Genomic DNA, 22648 nt, shown 5'->3' on the forward strand with positions numbered 1-22648 from the left:
TTTGTTTTGCAATTTAGCACACTCACGCAGTGCCAATAATTAATCAGCCAGTAAACGAAATCTAAATTTAATTTTTTATTTTTTTATTTTATTTTTTATTTATTTTGTTAGACTCATACATCAGTAAATAAATAACTGGATGACACTCATAAAACAAAGTAGGTGTCCAAAATCAAATAGATGCAATGTAAATAAAAAATTCTTGCATAAACCGAACTATTACATCAGGTATAGACAAGAAAAAACATGTGATTGAGTTACCAAACTCAAGCAAAAAACTGCTTTATTCGACGAACTCACCAAATTCGGTGTTGATGACTGGTAATTTTGCGCTTCATCAGATGAATCACTAGAAAAATAAACAGCAGACAACGAACGTTGTTGGGACAGTCTGTGGAACAAGGTTTGACGCTTCTTCAAACTTACTTTGGCACCTAATGCAAACAACATATTGGCATACATTAAAGCATTCATAATCCCAGTAATTTCATGTAATTGTAGCATGATTTAGCAGTTGCTACTCTATTCATACGTGACATAAAACAAACTTTTTCTCCATATATACTAAGGTACATACATGTATCTGTGTATTAATGTTATGAACCTTTTCTGTGTTTCCGTGTTTTAATTTTTGTTAAATCGTTGTAAACTTTTACCCAATCAGTCTTGCAAGAACTTTTGTTTCTTGAAACCTTGCTAGTGCAATCGTTAGTACAAGGTCCACCAACAAAACCCTCAGAACATCCAAAGTTGAAAGTGTCTGCATTAAAAGATAATTTTCTTAACACAGTACCAATAATAATGATTAAATCTTAAAGTTTGCAGTTAGTTAGATTACATAGTTAATTAAGATAACTTAGAAAGGCTGATAGTTGTAATCATGTGTTGGTATACGATAACTCTTGACAAACTTAGAAAGTATGTAATGACCTACATATTATTCTATCAGCAGTGCAGATGCACAAAAAATTAACATAATTTTTTTTAAATGCAATTATTTTAACTAATAGCTATGCACTAAAAACCATTTTTATTAACAGTTCAAGTGAATAAGGTACGGTATATAACGGTTTTACAAGCGCAATGAAACAGAAATAAAATAGAACCTATGTCAAACAAGTTGTTCAAGTAAAACTTTCACATAAAAGCAAAAAAGAATCTGATATTAATACTGTATGATATGTTTAAAAACCACAGGTTTATGAATGTGCATTGAGCCATTGTATTGAAGTGTCGGGTCATCATAAACAAATCAAACAACACAAAGGGAATCATATTAAATTAATCGTATAACCGCCCACCTCTTACATTATATTTATAGTGATATTACATTTGGTACAGCAGCTAAAAAATGTCATGTATAAACCACTTCAGCAGTATCTAAAGTTTGTGTTTTGAAATGTATCACAAATTTCTAGTATCATCCCTTTGAAACAAAGAGCTGGCAGGATTGATCATCTTTGATTTATCAAGTATCATTTATCATTTTACAGTTTTTTGAGTTAATTGTATTTCATGAGCATAAGGGTCCGCAAGTATGCTAAAAATGATGCAATGCTGAGCCAGCTGTGAAAGCAATATATATCTAACGTGTTATAAACTACACGCAGTACGTACCAATACCACATCTGAAGTCTGTCGGTTGCAAGGACGTTAAAATATGAAGAAGTGAACCACAGAGATGAGCAACTTCTCGAGGACATGTGGAGCCCTAAATTTTATGCAAGCAAAATTTTAAAGCGTTTCTTCAACAATATCAAGAGCAATCATAAAGCGTTTGAACAAGGAATTTGGCGTAATATCTATTTTCATCTGAAAATAGTAAAGGCAATGAAAAAATGTTAAGCATGGATCACTTTGCATAAATATAAACTTGCTGCAAGTTAACAAGTTGCAAACTCATAGACATTTATACATCAGCATTTGATTTTAATATAATTAAGGCATAAATAGCCTACATACTTGTTCTTTTATTACATTTATAACCATACCACTGTATAGATATTGCATAGAGTATTTTTCAGGCAAAACTGGCTATATATAATGCTATCTAAAATGCATATCTGCCTTGCTAACACAGTAAACTACCATGCTAAAGTTGTAAACTAGCGGTAGCATATACTTAAAGCATGAAAGCAAATGTTCATACAAAATTAGTGCCTAGCACCTAAGAACAGCTCTGCAACAAAATCAAATGTGTATACAGTTACTTAAACATAAACAAAACCTTTCCACCGCTGAATAAAGTCAAACATAGTACTACCAAAGCAGTACTACCAAAGCAGTACAGATCGCTAAAACAAAACACACAACTAAGTTAAACCTGCAAACACAAACACTACTACTGCTGCTGATATTCAAACAGCGCATCTGCGAAATATAATAGCATGAAATCAACTGCTATGACTCAAGAGGAAACGATTATAAATCAGGGCATGCCGAGAGAAGTCTAATTGTATCTGTCATGTGCAAATCACTAGGAAAGGATTAGCTGATAAGCTTAGATCATATCGCTTCAAAGTGAAAATATGAGAAGTTTCTGATACTGCATCCCCTACACAACCACTGCTCACTTCCTTCCTGTTGTTTTATCCCGGTACACATGCTGGCAATAGTTTGGTACAGAAATTTAATTATGACTAAATATGGGCAAACAGAAATAGGCAGACAAATATTAGTGTAAACCTATTAGACATACTGTTATCATATCGTAATTTGTATATGTTATTAGTTTATTACATATATAGAAACACAAAACTCAAACTGCTTTAATCAATGATGCAATTAACTGATTGCAGAATATTGCTTGATGGAAAACAACGTACTGCTAACTTACAATTGGTTCTCTGCAAGGTCATTGCATCAGACACTTCATAATTTATTGGGCTACAAGAAAAGCTTGCGGCTAAGTCATGAGCATAAAGAACTAAAATGTTAGGATACCATTTCGCTCAATTACTGTCCGAAATTGTAATTGTAATTTTCCTTCATCTGTGAGCTACTGCAATGCTACCATTTGAACCGGTATTTAGCAACAACACATTTACAAAACATCATTTGTGCAATGAAATCAAAAAGTGTTGCTTACCTCTTTCACCATGGAATGCAAATATTGCAAAATCTTGCTACCTCGACCTTTAAGAAGGTACTGTAATAATGACTCATCGTACTGGTTTTGAGATACACTAAAAATTATACATGTCTAAGTTAATAGCATGTTCTCACAGAGAGCCGCAAACAAATAACAATGTCATTATGTAATTTCAACCTACCACGTGATATGAAACAGACAATTTCAAAAAGGTAATAACATGTGCCTAAATTTTAATAAGCAACAAGAGCATTCATGTTTTTGTATAAAAACTATATCATAACTAACTGCAACTAACGCAGTGCAATTAATACGTAAACATATATTTTATACAACCCTATGATTACTAAATCACACTATCACACACACTATCTATTACTACTCACCCAATTTGACTGTTGAAAGAAACACCTCTAAGTAACTCTAGCGACACTGCTTGTACAACTTCCATTTCTGAAAAACAATACACAAGCTCTGAGTGGCAGGAATAGCTCGCTTACTGAAAAAGTATGATGCACGGCACGATCAAAGCACCAAATAAGGCAGTTAAAAGATTTCACAACAAACTGCTTTTAGTTATCTTGCAATACATACAAACTAACTCAAGATATTAAAGAATGATTAATAACATGATTTTGTACGTCATTGCACAATTACCGTAAGTAAAATTTTGAAGGACATCTTTTACAACATGCATAAGTTCTGAACATTACACACATCGTATGCAGTTGACATATTTAAGTACTGTTGATTACCCACTAAATGTGAAAAAAGTCTGAGGTTTACCTGTATCTTTGCTGAATCAACACATTCTCGTACAGAAACGTGTTTACCAAGGTTGCAAACAGTCTGTCAGTGACATGCATCCAGCACTTTTGAACATTGTTCAGGCATTAATAAAAAATAATAGTACTGTATCAGATTACATTAACTGCCTGAAATTTGGAAGCTATTAATTTAGAAAAGTTTTCTTGGACTTTAGCAAAAACTAGAAGTATAAATCGCATTAATTAGGATACTTAAAAAATGGCAGTGGGGAACCATTTACTGACAATACCATGCAGTTTTGACATTATCAAAATGGAAATAAAATCAATTCGGATAACTTACAAAATTTTACCATCAAAAACATGACAACAGATGGATGAAAATCACTAGCACTTTATACACCAGTAAGGCAGAATTGAAATAATAGCAAACAAAATAAGTGTTTTGAAATGTAACTTTTTGATTTGATCACAAAATCAATATTTCAGTTGAACAAAGGTTGTTACTGACATCAGCATTTTATCTTAATTAGTTGCTTTAATGCAAAACAACAGGTTTATCATTGCCTAGTGACTGTTTTGTTATACCTTTCAATTATTTTAGTCTTTCAAACAACAGCAGCACATTTTCTAACATTTTCAACACGCACACATTTTCTAACAGCATTTCTTAAAATCATAAATGTCCTGGAATTTAACGTCGATCCAAGTCTTTTTTTCATCCAAAACAGGAAACAGTTGAGCTTACACTACACATTTGGTTAAAGGTATATTTCCTCTCTTAAACCATGTTTGTTTTAATACATTTAAGCGCCAGCTCTTAGCGGGGGAGATACAAGAATGACTCCGTCTCCTCGAACAAAGAGCATTGGAATGGTTCGCTTTGTTTGTTTGTAAATTTCTTCATATGTTTCCTCGTCTATCTCCACTGCAGTTACAGTTTCCTCAACATCGCCTGCACATAAAAGAAGTTATTTGAATATCAATGCTGGGATTGAGAACATAATACAACCATAAAATTGCAATAAAAATTTGCATTTTGCCAATAGGAAAACAATTTCAACTTCGTGAAATTTCATTTTACTCACTGAAACATTTAAATTTTTAACAACATAACAAGTGAAATATCTTAAATTAAAGTAACCCTAAACAATCCTAAACTCTAAATTTGAGACACAAAACATGACATGACAACACATACCAAACAAACATTAATTGAAAGCAAAACACAAAACCATAAATTTATGTTTTTCTCAAGGATAAGGTAAGAAGTTGTATCCTACCATACGTTGCTCTATGGTTTGATTTTGTTTGGATAGCCACTAGCAAAAATATCAAATTTATGGTCTTCAGATATTTTACAAAATAGTCGATGACAATCATAGCTAAGGTTTAAAAGTCAGGATTAAGTGTGAAAGCTCAAATCAGTATCTATACATGCATATATACATGTACTCAAGCTAGCGCTCACAAAAAAACAAATGAGTGTGCTCACGTTCATTATAGTAAAAGCTATTTTTGTTTTTATTTGGACATTTCCGACAAACAAGTGCATTTGCATGCTGTAATGCGGAACTTGATTCCATTTGTAAGTGCTCATCATAACGTTTAAAAGAGTTTGAGATTTTCTAGGGCAGGCATATATATATATATACAGTACATTGACCTACATACAGTACATTGACCTACATACTTTGGTATACTATACCTAAAATATACAATTTTATGTCATTTCACATATACAGTAGAGTTCGCCCTAGTTCCAGAAAGCCTTTTGTTTTCTGTAGTATCAAGTTCAGCTAAATTGTCTTCGCCTAACTCGTCTATTCGCTTAATTCGCCAACGTTCTTGCTACTACGACCAAGATAATTCGCGTAAGTAGTCAGGCCTTTAAAACACTTTGTCAGCATAGTAACATGACAATTATCTTATCTATTATTGTAATCTGCCCTGATGAAGCTCACCTGCATGGGTTTGTGAAATGTCGGTTTGCACCTTTTGTTGTTAATCTGCTACGACTATGCTACAGCTGTATAGCCCAGCTGTCTGTGTTCCTTGTTAACGTGACACAACGTTATTGTACGTCACTATGTACATTTATAAAGGACTCGGAAAACTTGTCATTTTAGACTGCTTATATCGGTTTTAGTTTTCCTTCAGTTAGCCACAGTCAGATGAAGCGGCCTAGCCAGACATTACAGATGATGAAAATGACATGAGCTTTAGTGAATGTCGTTTAATAGCGCAGTTTTGCTTTTGCCATCAAGTGGAGGACCGTTTTCTGTCTTCAGAAAACAATCAAGCAGGTTATGATTGCAGCAGCCTAGGGCTGTTAGATACGACATAGTGCCTGTTAAGTAGATTTAGGCTAGGAATCTATTCTATGTACAGAAAAATTAAATTCTTAATATCTCGACAAGCATTAACTTTTAACTAAAAAAAATTTGTGGAGGTTTTTAATCGAAGCGTAGTACTTCAAAAAAGCAATAAAAAATTCTATTTTGTTTTGTTTGCCTTAGTCGCCAATTCACGTAAGCCACCACTTTTTCTGTTTCTCTTGAGTTGGTGACTTAAGCAAATTCTACTCTATACACATATATATATGTTATAAACACAATTATGTTATATGTGGATATATATTATATACACATTTATCTTATATATGTATATATACAAATATATATCTAGGTTGATAAGCTGAAACACAAATATCTCTTGTAGGATACTTATCATTTGCAAAATACATTTTTGACCTTGTTTTGATAAAACATAAATTATCAAAAATAAACCATTATAAGTAACACTGATAACTGGCTATTGCTAATGAGTAATGACCAACATTACAATACGCATTACAACCATTATTATGCAACATGGTGACGTATACCATTTAGTGTTCATAAAATTAAAACATTTGGATACGATTTGTGTTACATTATTTCAATGTGTTTTTGTAAGTAGTGTTTATTCCCTCAAGCGCTTGTGTTTTCTAATAATGTTTACTCTTGTGTTTACTCCCTCTCTCTCTCTCTGCCTCTGTTGTGGTAATTAGCGTCTTTTCGAGTATGGCATTTCCATTACACAGGCAAAAAGCTTACGTCTGTCAGTATCTGGTTATTTCGTTGATCATTCTAGTTTCATGTTTGCAATCATAATGTTTTAGTTTCAGTACTACTTAAAATACAACCATTGACAAACGTTTCACAAAACTAATCAAAAATTCATACTTTTACACACAAACATATAAATGTGTTCGTGTACCTAAAACCATGTTGAGATGTTGATCGTATGCGTGCAGCCGACCTCTTAGTTCCCTCTCGTTTCTCATTTTGACATAAACACGCTCATCCAAACTCAATCGAATTAGGTCAAGAGGTTCCTCCACTGCCTGAATAGTGGGAGCCGGTTGCTGGTCTTCCTCATCAGCCATTGCAAGAATCAGAAAACTTTGCTTTGTCGAACTAGAAAACTTATTGTAACCTTCACAAAATAAAGAGAGTGCATTTAAATAGGCTATCATATGTATTTTTGTATGTTTTTAACCTTGGAAACTTTTTTAGATCATGTGCAAGGAGTAAGTCTTTTTAGAGTTTTGTCTGGCAATGACACACTTGGGAGATAATGGTAAGTCGACAAATTATGGTCAACTTGAGGTAACTCTTTTGCAGGTTAGCCCTGGCAGAATCTTATAAAAACTAATATCAACATCTTATTTGTTGTTGTTAAATAAAAATCATGAATAAAAGTGATGGAACAGTGCATGAGCGATTCATTTTGAGAGGAAACTAGATGCCAATGGCAGCTAATAACTCTATCAAAACAAAATGCAGCATCCCAGTTGGTTTCTAACAAAAACTGAAATTGGTGGCCACAAAATTTTGCTCTAATATTGTTATTTAGATTATCACTTTCAATTAAATATAGCATCAAAAACAACCAGCTCTTTAAAAAAGTGTTTCTCTTCGCTAAATGATTATGAGCTACGAGCGATGAGGCACTATGAGCGATAACTGGTTACATAATGTTTATAATATATACAAAACCCAAACAATAAAGCTGCATCATAAAATTGACGCATAACCGAACTTTCTGTAGTGGAGAAGTCTGGAGCATCATACAAACATTCCAGTAATGAACAAACACACACTGCTTTCTTATGGAAAAACTGCAACCAAAATTTTAATAACTGTAAGTTTACAAGTGATGGACCAATCCAAAATCATCCGCAGCGAGGATGCATGCAGTGAGAGTTACGCCAAAGATCGTCAGCATGACCTAAACACCTAGGTCAAACAGCGTAACCTCGTTCTGACCTTGACACGACATGGAGCAAATCATGTCTTAGCGCATACATATTGAAACCATGGAAACTGCATTTTCAGTTTGCTCTTTCGGCTATCTGTTGTTTTGATGAAAGAAAACACTGTGTGACCTTTTTATAGAAGATGCTGTTGGCATAGCCTGTCTTTGGTGTACTCGTTACATACGCCAAACTGACCTTCGGCGAAATGCACCCAGGGTCAAATGGCAATTCTACATCAAAAAATTGGTGCATAACATAATTTTCTCTCTGCCAGCACATCACATTAACTTTCCCGTCATAGGGCAGTCTGGTAGTGGTACCCATAGTTTGTTCACCACGCAGCTGGTTCATCACACTGTACAGCCTTAATCTCAATATCACCCCCCAGAGATCTGAAACACTGGCTGCTGCCCAGACTGCAGAGTTTGGCATAGGCACACTCAATACTGTTTTTCAAGAGTTCCAGTGCCACTTTTAAGGTGTGTTATTTTGCACTTAATGAATTGGACAGAAATTCTGTGCACTTAATTTTCAATTGATTTAGAGATTGAATACATCAAACTATGCACATGCAGTGTAATTGCGTAATCCCTAGGTGCGCACTTCCATTGTGTCCGAGCATTTTTGCACATCGCACATTTTTGGTCGTTTGGCGAATCAAAAATATTATGCTGAAAATGACCATACTCAGCAGTCCGGATTGGGCTATATTGACTAGCCCAGTAAAATCTGAGAATGGTCCAAAAACTGTCCGTTCCCGCAAATGCATCAGGCATGCCATACCCCCATAGGCTTAGTTCACAGCAAGCGGACTGAGAACTACCACCATTGACGCACAAACTGAAATATGCGTAGGCCTACTGCCACTGATTCAGTGAGTCATGCAGTTTCTCTGTCTGCATGTTGTCTTTGGGTTTCGCCGAGGTCAGGATACATGAGCTGTGTGTTTTCTACCTATATAGTGTATGTTTTTAAATTAAAAAAAAAGCAATTGCTGAATTTATGCATGAAGCTTGCGGGGTTCAGTAGCTACCTTTACAAAGGTCAAAAGTCACAAGAAATTTTTCAACATACAGTAGGTTTTACTGGAATAAAAGACGAAATGTAACTGACTGCTGGTTTCATGCTATTACAGTGCCAGACATAGGGTATCCCCCTAACTAAACACCTAATCAACGAATTAGAGTAAAAAGTTAAACAAAAACAGAACATTGGTAAACTAATGGCATAAAATATCAACAAGTTATCGATATTTTACGCATCAAAAACTGCTTTAACTTGCCTGTAAATAACAATTATTCTTATATTTATATTAATAATTGCTGGTAGTTTATGATTTACAATTTTGAATCGCTGTATATATTCATCTTAGCACATCATTCACGATTTTGAAACACCATAAAACCCGCCTATTACATACCAGTTGCTCGAGCTTTCTCGGACCGAGGTTATAGCCGGTTAAGTAGGCGTACACTAACAAATTCGATGAATGGAAAAGCATGAACCCATAAAAACGCCTATCGCCCTACGGCGACAGGTATAGTGTTGTTACGTTGTTATATGCAATGAAGTTAATCTGACCCCTGACTCTAATAGGCTGCTGTTACAATGGTATGCTACCTTCGCTCATATATTAATTAGTCATCACCTTATAAGCTTAACACTTGAACTGGAACCACCATAGAAACTGAAAACAATAGAAGAAGAAAAAGCCAAACGAAAGTGAAAAGAGGAAATAACACGACTTTACAAAATGCGGGGAGTAGCTTAAGGGCGCCAATCAGCGACAAGCTAAGCTGTATTTGATGGCCGCTATAGATCCAAAAAATAGAGTTTGGTGGCCGTGCTGACGCTCATAACTTTTTTATACTCTCGTATTAGTCCGTAATGCAAGTTTTTGCCCTCGAGGCCTTGTCACATTCGCCTGTCTAACTTCTGGAAGTTGTTATCTTAACTGCTAATATGTTTGCGACCACCAGCGTCAGCACAATTTTTCGTCCCCCACATTGAGGATGAAAAATAAAATGAATTGGATTTGCGAATGAGCATGAACCAAAGCTCTCCCTCCTAAGTATTGCCCTTTAAATAAAGTGAATATTGAACTTCGTATTCTCTGATAAGAGACTACTCTAATGTTTAAGATCGAAACTTCTTAGTTTTGTAAGTACCAGTATCTCACCAATAGCTTTCCATCCATCGTAATAATTGCCTCATTTCGGAAAAGCAAACCTATTCGAACACTCCCTAAATCCAACTTTTAACTCTATGAAATATCAAGACGTATGTTCCATAAATGTCCGTACGGTTCGGTATACGAAGTTCTGAGTTAAACGTAGTTGCACACATTACCACACTGCAATGAGTCTGTTAAGAGCGTTCAACGAATCGGACTAGACATTTATCCAATACTATTATACCAATCATAACCACACCTTGGCCTTGAACCTGTGTCAGCAATTAAAAAACATATTTCAATTTGTTCATGGGAAGCCATTTCTCTGCATCCTGGCAAGATTTATTGAAAAGTCACATCTGAATGCAGCATTTCAGGATTCAATTAACATCTTGTTATAAATCAGTGAAGTCCAAAACTGCAATTACTTTAACAATGAAACGTCCACGTCCACAAAAAATGTTATAAAAATGGAAAAAGCAAGGTTCTTGAAAAAAATAACTTCCATTTTTCGTTCTTGCTGATGACGCAATCCACAGTTTTCGAGAGCAACTGGTTGACAACTTGACAGTGGTGTTGACAATCAGTGGGAGTCTACTATTGACTTGTTACTAACTTGAGGAGCATCGCGGTTTACTCTGGCATCACCCACTTTATAATAAATCTTTCGGTATGGCATACCCCTGCTTCGAATTGGTGTGCGTGATCCAACCGGATAACGCGTTAAGTAACGATTTAATTTAACACCATCTGGATTTACGTTAGAAGAGTTTTCTGGGCCTGGAAGTAAATCTGTTAACAATAACAAATGATGAAGCATACTGTTACATATTCAACCATCATGGTTGAGGTAGATATTGAACAAGATATTTTACAGCAACATTGGTTAGGATTAGGAATTTATTTATCTGAAAACTATGACAACTGAATAAATCGAAGTATTTTTACCAGCTCTCTGTGCCATTTTTACACAAGATATCACTTTAAAGTATTCATGTTGGCACAAACCAGTCTCCTCTTGGCTCAGAACATCTCCAGTGCTTGCAATGAACTGCTGCAAGATTAACACGTCCTAAAAATTTCGAAAACTATCATTAACGTTAACATTTGTTAATTCTCTGCAAAAAAACAAGTACACCCGATCTTGAATGAAGTACAGTACAGCCAAAACCCAAGGTCCTTTTGCAAGATAAACAAAGTAAAAGCAATACTTCCTTTTTCTTCATATGGACAATTAATATCTATTTTATGATTTGGGACTGTTATTAATTCTATCGGCTCTCATATTGTAAGCTAAATTTCATTGTTAGTTATTGAAACCACCTAAGTATAGAACTTAAACCACCTTCTATAATTCTAAAAATTATTCACAAAATAGTAAGCTTTGATAATAAATAATAAAAACATCTCACTTCATAGGTAACTTTAATTCCTCTGCTTCTAAGTGGGCATTCATCCTCAATAATATGACGTGGAGCAATATTCTTGTTGTTGTCTTCATGCAGAACCCCTTTGATCTAATGACACAAACAAACTAAGTTCAAATATGCCAATATTTCAGAAATAAGGCTAGCGCCAGCTAGTTACATTTACAACAAAATATTTCAAAAAAAAACTGGTCGCTTACTGTAATCACATTGCCATCTTGAACACCTTGAACTGCAACAAAAAGTAATACATATTTTATTATATCAAAACATGCGATAAATGAAACAATTTTAAAAAGTCTTTACAAATCAATAAAGAATCTTGTAGGTTTTAAATCAGATTTAATGAAGCAATTAAAATGTAATCAAAAAGCACAATGCTGTATGCTTTGAAAGAGCTATAGCTGGTAGTTTGTTTTAAAGCACTTACTTTCACGATAGTTTCTGGAACTTATGCATGTGAAGGGCAATATTCTTTTCATTAAAAATGGGAAGAGGGTTTTTGAGGCCAAGTAAAGATTACAGCATAAGGAAGATGGTGCTGCCATTATGTAACTTTTTGCAAAACTTTCTTTAAAAAAAAAGATCACCATTACACACTAAAAATCATACATAACAAAACCCACCCTTGTGTGACAGACGGTGTACAACTGCAACAAATAAAGCCATACAAAGGAACACTCTAAACCACCAAACCTTTACAAAAAATGCATGATGTTTTAATCAGCAAAGTACTGATAACGGCAACAATAAATTGGTATCGCGATTTATGTTTTCTCTAAACAGTAATCTGAAAAAAACAATGAAACTAAATTGGTGGAATTTCAAAAACTAAAGCATGCAATGAGTGATAGTCTCACAGTTTAAAAATACAACGGGTATTGACAATATAATGTAACCATTGCAAAATATTGCATAAAGTTTTCCAAATAGACATAACCAACAGAATTACTTACAAATATACACCGCATATGCTTGGCCCATACAAAATACTACAGTAGATTTACTGCACTTGAATTTAAGGTAACAATGGGATACTTTGGAGTACAAAATTGAGACAGAACTCCATAATATAAGCTCCTAAATTTAACAACCTATCGTTATAACGTCATGTGTTAAAGACTGATTTCAAAGGCAGTTTAGTAGCAATAATTTTTTGGCAATATTGAAAAAAGTGAGCAAAAACACATCCAAAATGAATCTTATGTCAGCTGAATTAGCAAAGCTGCTGAATTTTTTCATCGATCATATCAATCGACTGCTTTAACCTCTGCCATTGCTCTGCTTGTAAACTTATGCCCTTTTTTCCTGGCTTTAGTTCTCCATCTTTTTCATAGTGCTCTCGGATATCAACAAATATCATGTTTTTAAATGGTCTTACAGTAACAAATTTCATTTTGCCAAGTGATATCTTTTCTTCTTCGCCAGATGTACTTGCAGTATTAGTTGTCGGTGGAGGAACCCTCTTTGGAGCACTTCCTTTAGAAGGACCATCTGCTTTACGTTTTCGGGATGTTTCTTTCTTCAGCTTTGCTTTAATTCGCTTTTCATTTTCAGAATCAGAATCACTAGATGTTAAAGTCTCTTGTCTAGGCATTTTAAACACACAACAATGGCTCTCCAATGCTAATATGTAAAGTTACATACAATTGATTTTGAAGTTAACCTCAGTTCAAACATTCTCGATTAAAAGTATTCTAACCTTACACATATACTACAATCTGATATACAATTGTTCGTTTTCAGCATAAATTGTGGAAAACTAGTATAAATGATAAAACTGTGTAGAAGCAATAATTCTGGGTTAGCGGCGTTGATTGTTGTCATAATGCCTGTTTCTTTGTTTGGCTATAAAGCGGCATTGGAACTTTTTTGTTTATACAAAATTTTGTGTGAAAATTTAGACATGCATACCTAAGCATTTCACACATGACCCAACATTTCCATAATGGGCAATGAGGAAGTCAGTGCTTTTGACATAAAATAAAATGATTGATAAAAATCCTGATATATCAGGAACTTTAAAACTCTAAATTGTGACTTGTGACCAAGAATATGAGTGAAAAGTGGAGAAACTCAAATAAGTCGGTTTGGTAGATGAGTAGTTAAAATTGTGGGCTTGCAATAATACGGCCTGGCCAGTACGTGTTCAACACCCATTGGAACTACCGTTCTAATGTTCTTGGGCAAGCCGGCAATGTAATAAGGACCCTTGCTTCTGTTCCAAACAGTGAACCTGGTAAACAGTTCTAAATTCAAGCATATGACATAATAAATCAAATAAAGAAATTGCGATAATCGGAACTTGCACAAAGAGCTAGCTGAGTAACTTGGGCTAGAGCAATGAGGAATCATCCTCCGATTTAAGTGATTCAAAGACTTTACTCGGTACGAAGATATAAAGATTATCATACTAAGGTACACCTAAGTTGTATAGAAAATAAAGGATTTGCCACTGTTTTATCGCTAACTGATGACTTGATCATTTTAAAGAAATATTATTTCGCTTGAGAGCAGTTACTATACTACATTGAAACTTTTACATACTGCGTGGGTGCGTGATGCAGCTGGCAGCTGCTAGCGCACAGGACTCGAGAGTCGAGAGTCGAGATCACGGTTGTTCTGGCAGAACCCTAGCAAGATCATAGAACCCAAAACAACAAAAGTACAACGCGACGAGGCACTGCCGCGCACAAACGCGAAGCAATGCAATATGAGTGATTCAAACATCCATACTAGACGCTAAGCATAAAGTATTGCGAACTACTGTAAAATATAAGGTACAAAATTGTTAAAAAAAAACAAAACATGATTAACTTCGCAATTAAAACAATTTTTAGATAAGCCTAACAAGCTAACACTAACAGGTAGTCGAACAACACTCCACCCACTACCAGCGTGACAGGAAATGCAGTGATTCAATTCAAAATTTCAATCGATTCTGCTAAGAAATCTAACTCGGTGTTCCCACTTTTTTATTTTCTAATATTAACTGAAATTTACTCACATTTACGATGGCACCTAATTTATTCGCCCCAATTGGCCGAAAATTATAGTAATTTTGAGCTAATTAACACGTACTCCAAAATGAAGATCCAAGCGCGACGCGAGAGAAATGTAGTGATTTGACGCAAAATTTCATTCGATTCTGCTGAGAAATCTAACTCGGTGTTCCCACTTTTTTATTTACTAATATTAAGAGAAATTTATTCACATCTACGATGGTATCTAATTTGGTTGACCTAATTAAATGGACGGAAATGGCAGTAATTTCGAGCTAATTAACATGTACTCCAAAATGAGATTAAAAAACATTAGTCACCGTTACGAATCGTACTATTGAGTCATGTAATATATAACTACAGTGAAAAACCTATGATAAGCGGAGTAGCGCCGTATACGGCGTTTCAAAATAATAGCTTAAATATGAGAGTAAATTTCATTTTGAGGCATTTTAAAGCGTTTTTCAGGTTCGAAAACAAAAACATTTTGCCCTCTGCGCATTTCGAGGGGGCTGGATAAATGCAGCAATTTATGACCCAGTTTTCAAACACTTTCGGCCCGTTTTCAACATAATTCAAAATACGGTACTGTAAATGAGGCGGCATTTTGCTTCCCCTTCCCCCCATTTTTAAAAACGAAACGTACCAAAAGTTTGTAGACTTACACCAAAGCTCCAGTACCGTTGTGATAAGCTCTGTATGCCAGCCCACTGTGCCAATTACCTACTCTGAAAATGGTTCAGCTAACGATTATCCAGGCCAGGGTGCAATCGAATTTAGTTTATTCCACAAGCCACAAATAAATATCAGTCTGTATGCGTGGGTAAAATGTATTTAGTATTTGAAGCCTAATTAAAGACGTAAAAGAATAACAGTAAACACAACGCCGTAGTATGGCTAAATGAAATTTACTTGAAAGGTTTAAGCTGATGTTTGTGTCTTTTTACTTTGACATTTTCGCACAACTGCTGCAAGCATCACAGCAATTGAGGTCTGACTCTACACTGTATACAATACGCAGCAGACTTTCCAAACTGCATGTGTTTCATTGGACAGTCGTAAGTGTGCCGGGAGTTTTTAAGTTAATTGTAAGTAACAGTAGCACTATCTGTCGTGAACGTTACTGCTAAGATACCTATTGCCTACAATTCTGATATAACTTGTAACATTGATTAGATTGGCGTATATAACTTCTTGTAAAATAAATAGTGCTGTTAGACTATTGATTAATGTTACCATCGCTGTAAGGATCGTAGGCAAATGGGGAACCAATCATGCAATTGCAACTTGGCGGTATTTAGCAAATTGCAATGTAATCCTGCCAAGTGTAAAAAGATATCCCACGATCCAAACTTTGGTCATGCGCAATATGGACTCGGGTCAAACGAGAAATTTAATTCCCGAAAAAAACTTTTTGATTTAGAGTCGTCTTTGCTAAAGCCACTGCCACCAAACGGACTCAAATTCGTAATGTTGCAAAACATCTTCTAATTTTTGTGTTAGCCTTTTAAAAAAACTTGCATTGTATTTCATTTGTAGTTTTATTGCGGTTTATGATTATTGTGGTGTAAAATGAATTGTCCTAGCCGAGTATTGCCATTGGAACGTGGAACGATCTTTTCTGGTCTGTCTAATAAGTGGTCTAATAACCTCGGTAAAAAGGTTTGATAAATTACTAAAGCTTTTTGTGCAGTGACGACAAGCTTTGTTCCCAAACTATTCTTTCTACTTCGAGTAATATTATGATTTTTATATTATTATTAGTAATTCATTTCCGTTATTAATAAAAAATTGTGCATTTTCATGCACTGACCAATGAACTTTTTTCGACCACAAGAGATACGACGTCTTATACATTAATATTGATCCCAAGGTGGCGATATCAGAATTTTGAATACCTTTTGTCTAACTCTAATCTATATAACAAAGTCGCTTAGTACCACGAACCGGAAGCAATCGCTTTATCAACCTTCTCGATGTCGGAAGGTGATGTAACGCAATCATTTTTGCGTTTTCGCCACCCTAAGTAGGACCATAAGTTTAGGCTAGAAGGATAGTGGCGCTTAACGATAAAATTATATTCTTTACTAAAATGCATAAATTAAACCACTTACCTTTCATGTTAACTTACTAATGTTAAGTGGAGGTTTTCTTTGCACAGTTATGTTTTAATACTAGGCCTGCAGCATTATCTATTGTGACAGATAATAAGCTTCTTATTGCCACGTTTTTAATAAATATCATTCCCCAAAAAAGGTCGCCCTAAATCTGTGAATTCAAGCATTTTTCAGCATCTGTTGATTAAATTGGATCTGCGGATTAAATTCTGTTTTAGACCTTTTGCTTTTAATTATTTGCGCATCTATGCCATTCGTATGTCTATATGCTAGCCTAATAGTCCCCGGCATTGCTCAACTGATCAGCTCACACCGAAAGAACTATGCATGCGCCCAAGCAGGTATAGTACAAGCTACAATTTTTTGTATAAAACAAAAAAGTAATATAAGTTTTTTTATATATGATAGTTTGCTTTGATAAGTGAGGTAAAAATATCTGCAATATAAGTTATAAGCTTTTGCAGTTTTAAGCCTACGATGTCGGAAAAAATCGTAGTTTGTTAGTCAATAAGTTTGTCAATATATTAATATAGTACGATAGAAAAGTCGTTGGTAAATATTTAGATAGAAATTAAAAAATATAGTGAAATGTTTGCTTATACTGCTTTCTGTTTTACCTTCAATAGGTTTCGAAGAATTCAACTTCAGACCAAGATGAAAGTGTCGAGCTGGACAAACTACGACAGTTGTTGATTAATAGGTATATGGGGCAGCACGCAAATTTATACGTTTAGTTTAAGGCTGTTTTGGCTAAGGCTTTTGTAGTCGTGGGAAATCACTTGTTTTGGACACGTAATAAGTTTCTTAAAAACTTGTAAATTCTGAGGCGTCGTTTTTTGTTTCGAAAAAATTACCTTTTTCATTAGAGCAAACGACCTCTGTTCCGATGTGCAGGACATATGCAACAAGTACAACGAAAAGGAACTGCGCAAATTTCTACGGGTCGGAAAACATGATTGCAATAAAGCGTATGATATGATTAGGGGTATGTCCTTTTACTGTTAATAAAGACAAAATATTGCCTATAAGGCAATTATAACTAACTATATATAACTAACTAACTAACTTTGATATCAGTTAGCAATGTAAGCCGTAATCGACATCCAGGCATTGTATAGACGTAAATACGTTATCTGTCAAAGATATGAAATTTTGTCAATGCAGTTTTCGCTCGTGTTATTTTTGTGCTTTACACAATATCAACAGGTTACGCTGGGTTTGAAATGAAATATCCGGAGTTGTTTGAAAACATATCAGAAGATGCATTGCGTTCCTGCATTGAAGAAGGAGAAATTTGCGTTATTCCTGGCCGTGATCCAAAGGTTTATGTGACCAGTTGTTTTATCTAAAAATATCTGTGCACTGTGTGTAAGCTGCATACCACCTGTTTATGTAGTATAATAATAGTATGTATACTAAATAATATGTATGTCTATACCTATGCGTAAAAAGGTTTAAATTATAAGTTAAATATAAATTTTTATGTATAGCTAAATTAGCCTACAGAATATCTTCCTGTGCAAAGTTGCTTACAAAGTTATTTATAACGTGTTACACAAGCAAAACCTTTTTAGTTTTACTTGTTTGTGTGCGATGCTAAATACAAACTTAACCTGTAGTAATTCAGCCTTATTAAAAATTTCAAAATGCAAAACGAAATTAATATAATTTTCAATCCTTTGGACATAATTCTCAAAAACGAGAAAAACTTAAATGTTCGCTATCAATGAAAACTTCACACCATGAATCAACAATTGTTATTCGATCAGACACGTGTCAATTTCGGCGATTAAATGACGTCTAACAGTGGCCTAAAACTGTTACGGAACAACTGAACTTCAAATTTTTTAAAATCAAACTTTAAATGTTAGAAAAACATTGTAACTTATTAAAGTTTTTACGAGCGGTTCCAAGGTCTTTCAAATTTTTTCTCCTTCTGATGGCTCTAATTTAATAAAGCAAACATAGATGGATTGCTGGACTACAAAGTTTGCTAAATATATAGTCACCAAATTCCACGTTACTATGAGACATATTAAGAAATGCTTCGATCGATTGATCACTTTTCAACGTTTGTAAACTGACTCGAAACTATCCTGCTTGAATAGCCTTAATTGATTATTATCTGTGTCTACAACAGATGGTAGTACACTTTACTTTTAATACACTTAATAGCTCTGCACTTGCAAAAGAAAAAAATTGTGTAATTGTGTAATTGTGTATAGCTGAATGTACTGTGATGTAGCCTATACAATATTGTTTTGCGTTGTGACAGTTTATGTTTATACTAGTTTATTTTTAAACGTTAAGTTTGACCGAACTTTTTTCTAAAACAAATAGTTATTTTCTATTATTAGGGCCGTGCTGTGGTATGTTTTCGTTTTGAAAGTTGGGACCCATCTAAGCGTCCGTTTCTAGAAGTAAGTTACCCTATTATTTTATACGAATGACCTAACTTATTGCCACTTCTATCTAATATAAAATATAAGTGATCTGTCAATTAACAAGTGGTAAATTAGCTCATTAATGTGAACACCAGAGTTGTAATTCCATTCATCTAACTATCTAACTCGGCTCCGGTCAACATAAAATTGGACTGGTGAAAAGAGATCAGTCGAATGCAGCAGACGTCTTTGTCAAAAATTTCCCAGTGGTACTTTTAAAATACTGTGTCTATAGTGGGTTATCGTTCTCCAGATTCTTTGCGAACATGACTGTGTTTGTATAGGCAAAACTGTTCTGCGAAGTTGAAGTCGGAAGTTGAGTCATTTCAGACAACTGGCTTGAATTAACAGCAAGTCATTTGAAACTCAAACCGACTAAAACTATTACAAAACATTTCTGGTGAAATTAATGTTATAACCTTGGCAAAATACTTTAAAATCATTGTTTTATCCTATTTTTTCAGGTGATGAAAAGTATGAGATATATTTTCGATAAACTTTTAGACAATGAAGAAATCCAGACTAATGAGATTTGCTTGGTGGAAGATTTCAAAACTTACAACCTACGACAATTGGCTGCTGCTGGAATCAAAGAATATAAAGTTATGATTGATATGCTTCAGGTTAGTTATGTTAAACTACAGCAGTGGATCTAATTTTGGGTAAGTTTCATTTACCCAAGGGGGAATTTTGTTAATTTGTCATTTACAAATAGCATATTTAAGTAGGCTTACCATATTTTTGTGATTGAAAAGCGGGACGCTTCAGAACAACAAGCCCTATCAGACAAATGTGGTTCATATTTTACTAGAAGTATGAGACTATTTTGGATTCCTATCGTCAGGGACAACTGAAGTAGTAAGACAACAAGAAAAACTAAAATAATGGATTTTACTAGGAAACAAAACAATGTTCAAGCATTTGTAAATTTACATAATCGTCCAATCATACTTTTCTGTAGACAATACTTTCTTCAAAAAGTCTTTATTCGACTTTATTTTCTCATAAAAATCACAGCAGGAAAAGTCAGTTTTAATTTTGCAGGTGATAAGGGCTTTCACATTCAAATGGTTTTTGCAGAAGAAAATGCAAACAAGTACCGGATCCGTACGAAATAAGTTCTTTCAATAACCTAACTGCAAAAAGATCATCTCCTCCTCCTAGCCTACTATTACTGAACAGTGAACAAGCGAATGCGCTAACAATCAACTCACCACTGGACCAATTACCCGCTAGAATGATGTAACAATTACTTTCACATTTAACACAACGAAACAAGAACACGCATCGAGTATTGCTTTTCAGCAAATTGGCTAAACAAACCAATCACATCATGCTAATATTCGTGTAGTGTAGGGCAATGCTCGCTCAGTAAATGCCAAAGCGGGACTTTTAGTTGACTGACCGGGACGCCGGGACAAAGCCTTTAAAAGCGGGACTGTCCCGGCTAAAACGGGACGTATGGTAAGCCTATATTTAAGGATAAAGACAAAGTAGAAGTTTCATATTTCGTTATTAATCATATTGTTAAACGCCACAATTGTAACCGGCAAATTTATATTTATCACCTATTACTACCTATTTATATAATTTATCACCTAAGGGGTGTCCTTCAGGCCAGCAAGGCCCGAATTCCATCCTACGCTGGATATTAGAAATGTACACGATTTCTTGAAAGTGTTATATTGAACGGCTTGAAAGTGATCACTGAAACAGAACAGCTACAAATGACAGAATGACAGCAAGGAACGTAGGTTAACTTCGTATGTGTACGAACGGTACGTGTGGCATCTGTGATTTCTATCGGTACAGAACCCAGGGTAATATTACTTATAATCCGAAAACACAAACAAGGACTAAGTAAGGGTAATGACACTACCCTGTGAATCTGCAAGCGATAGCAAAAATCGGCAATACTGGTAAATTAGATCTAAATCACGTGGTTAACAAATATAGACATTAAAACAGGTTTATTGGCAACCAACTTATCATACTGCATGCAAACAATTAATTAAACAAGTCAGGCTAACAACTGCAATAAACATACTAAATTGGCTGGGGTTACAGCTGATGCGTTACTTGATATAACACAAAGAAACTGGGCTTTAACAAGTAAATGGTAGCAAAGCAAGTCACGGCTTACCAGATCTAAAGAAAGGAATTTAAGACAAGGAAAGAGAATTACCACGAGTCTAGACAGGCAATGACAAAGATATATGGAGTTTTGGTCAACATAAAATCATAAAAATCATTATCACTTAAATCATATAATTTGAATAAACAACAACGCTAATTTGGACGTTACAACAATAATGAAATTAGTTTTAATTTAGATAATGGTTTACATTGTTTTTACCGAATTTATCCTCTTGAAGGTATGTAATCCTAAAACAAGAGGCTGACTATAAGGTATATCATATATGTCTATTTTGTGTGTGTGTGTGTGTGTGTGTGTGTGTGTGTGTTGGGGGTGATTGTCAGAAGGTAAATGGGTGAAAATTTGCTGTCGAAAATATGCGAGCGATTAAAATAAGGCGAAAAAGGTTAAAGGGTTACATCCTGAAAAGTGTATTGGTTGTGGTGCGTTCAACATGGTAATGTAAATTTGGTGTGTTTAGGATCGATTCTCAGCTTGGATAACAAGTATTCACTGCATTCGTCAACCTTGGTACTTTGGAAAGGTTTTTAACATGATAAAACCTTTTCTTCGCTCTCAATTATTTCAAAAGGTAAGGTAATTGATAATGAACAAGCAAATACGAAGAGAATGTAAGTTAACCGTAAATGGAAATATTATATATTCAGCGTTAATGTTGCGGTTGCAAGTGAAAAAAAATATGAAATTACTAAATATAGATTTACATGCACGGAAAAAATTTGGATCTATTCGTCGAAGAATTTTCCGAGGAATTTTTGCCGGCTGATTTAGGTGGAACAGGGCCACTATACGACGGTGTAGTATCGGCCAATTCCATATTAGGGATAAAAGTTTAAGCATACGGCCGTTTTCTTAATGCAACTTTCACAAACTATGCGTAAGATGTTGATACATTTGGATTATAGTCGTATTTACCAGCTGGAAATATTGCCATCCTTATAACAATGTTTATGTATAATATGTATTTTATTTTAACGTACTTGATAAAATATATCATCAAGACCGTTTTATCTGTGTAAAATAATTGTCTCTACTTACAACAAAATCATTTTGTATAAAAGTTTAAGCTTATTCTATAAGTTTAACTAGAAAAGTCTGTATGAAGAGACTTTCTGTTTGATGGTTGGTATTTAATAAAGATCTAAGCAATCTAATTCCAAGGCATG

The 22648-nt window shown here is 34.6% G+C and overlaps 5 protein-coding genes across 8 annotated transcripts in view; 1 reads left to right on the top strand and 4 right to left on the bottom strand.

The window, feature by feature from the left end:
* LOC143463055 (lysosomal-trafficking regulator-like) overlaps positions 1-4019 on the bottom strand; it is a 31811-nt gene extending 27792 nt beyond the window's left edge. For 3 of the 4 annotated variants that reach the window (XM_076961418.1, XM_076961419.1, XM_076961417.1), the window contains exons 1-6: positions 3749-3803; positions 3478-3544; positions 3089-3185; positions 1618-1711; positions 605-760; positions 301-434 (exon numbers count right to left, since the gene is read on the bottom strand). In XM_076961418.1, the coding sequence (XP_076817533.1) occupies positions 301-434; positions 605-760; positions 1618-1711; positions 3089-3185; positions 3478-3544; positions 3749-3788 (588 nt within the window). In that variant the 5' untranslated portion in view covers positions 3789-3803. Of the gene's footprint in view, positions 1-300; positions 435-604; positions 761-1617; positions 1712-3088; positions 3186-3477; positions 3545-3748; positions 3804-3877 lie in introns of those variants that run through there. The other variant, XM_076961420.1, reaches the window with a different exon arrangement.
* Positions 4020-4026: 7 nt separating this feature from the next.
* LOC143463056 (U6 snRNA-associated Sm-like protein LSm3) lies at positions 4027-7335 on the bottom strand. Its single transcript, XM_076961421.1, has 2 exons — positions 7120-7335; positions 4027-4813 (listed from the first exon to the last, which is right to left on the bottom strand). The coding sequence occupies exons 1-2, from the start codon at positions 7286-7288 to the stop codon at positions 4665-4667; spliced, it is 318 nt and encodes a 105-aa protein (XP_076817536.1). The 5' UTR covers positions 7289-7335; the 3' UTR covers positions 4027-4664.
* Positions 7336-10636: 3301 nt separating this feature from the next.
* Positions 10637-12354, bottom strand: LOC143463036 (large ribosomal subunit protein mL66-like). The gene is made up of 5 exons (XM_076961395.1): positions 12192-12354; positions 11962-11993; positions 11747-11851; positions 11283-11406; positions 10637-11126 (listed from the first exon to the last, which is right to left on the bottom strand). Exons 1-5 carry the CDS (start codon positions 12352-12354, stop codon positions 10918-10920), a joined length of 633 nt encoding a protein of 210 aa, XP_076817510.1. The 3' UTR covers positions 10637-10917.
* LOC143463037 (activated RNA polymerase II transcriptional coactivator p15-like) lies at positions 12330-13754 on the bottom strand. Its single transcript, XM_076961396.1, has one exon. It carries the CDS (start codon positions 13356-13358, stop codon positions 12978-12980), a length of 381 nt encoding a protein of 126 aa, XP_076817511.1. The 5' UTR covers positions 13359-13754; the 3' UTR covers positions 12330-12977.
* Positions 13755-17024: 3270 nt separating this feature from the next.
* LOC143463322 (retinaldehyde-binding protein 1-like) lies at positions 17025-22516 on the top strand. Its single transcript, XM_076961783.1, has 8 exons — positions 17025-17221; positions 17507-17580; positions 17747-17865; positions 18087-18202; positions 19238-19300; positions 19789-19947; positions 21943-22053; positions 22181-22516. Exons 1-8 carry the CDS (start codon positions 17204-17206, stop codon positions 22316-22318), a joined length of 798 nt encoding a protein of 265 aa, XP_076817898.1. The 5' UTR covers positions 17025-17203; the 3' UTR covers positions 22319-22516.
* Positions 22517-22648: the final 132 nt, after the last annotated feature.

Source organism: Clavelina lepadiformis, chromosome 6, assembly GCF_947623445.1.
Source record: "Clavelina lepadiformis chromosome 6, kaClaLepa1.1, whole genome shotgun sequence".
NCBI classification, from domain to species: Eukaryota; Metazoa; Chordata; class Ascidiacea; order Aplousobranchia; family Clavelinidae; genus Clavelina; species Clavelina lepadiformis.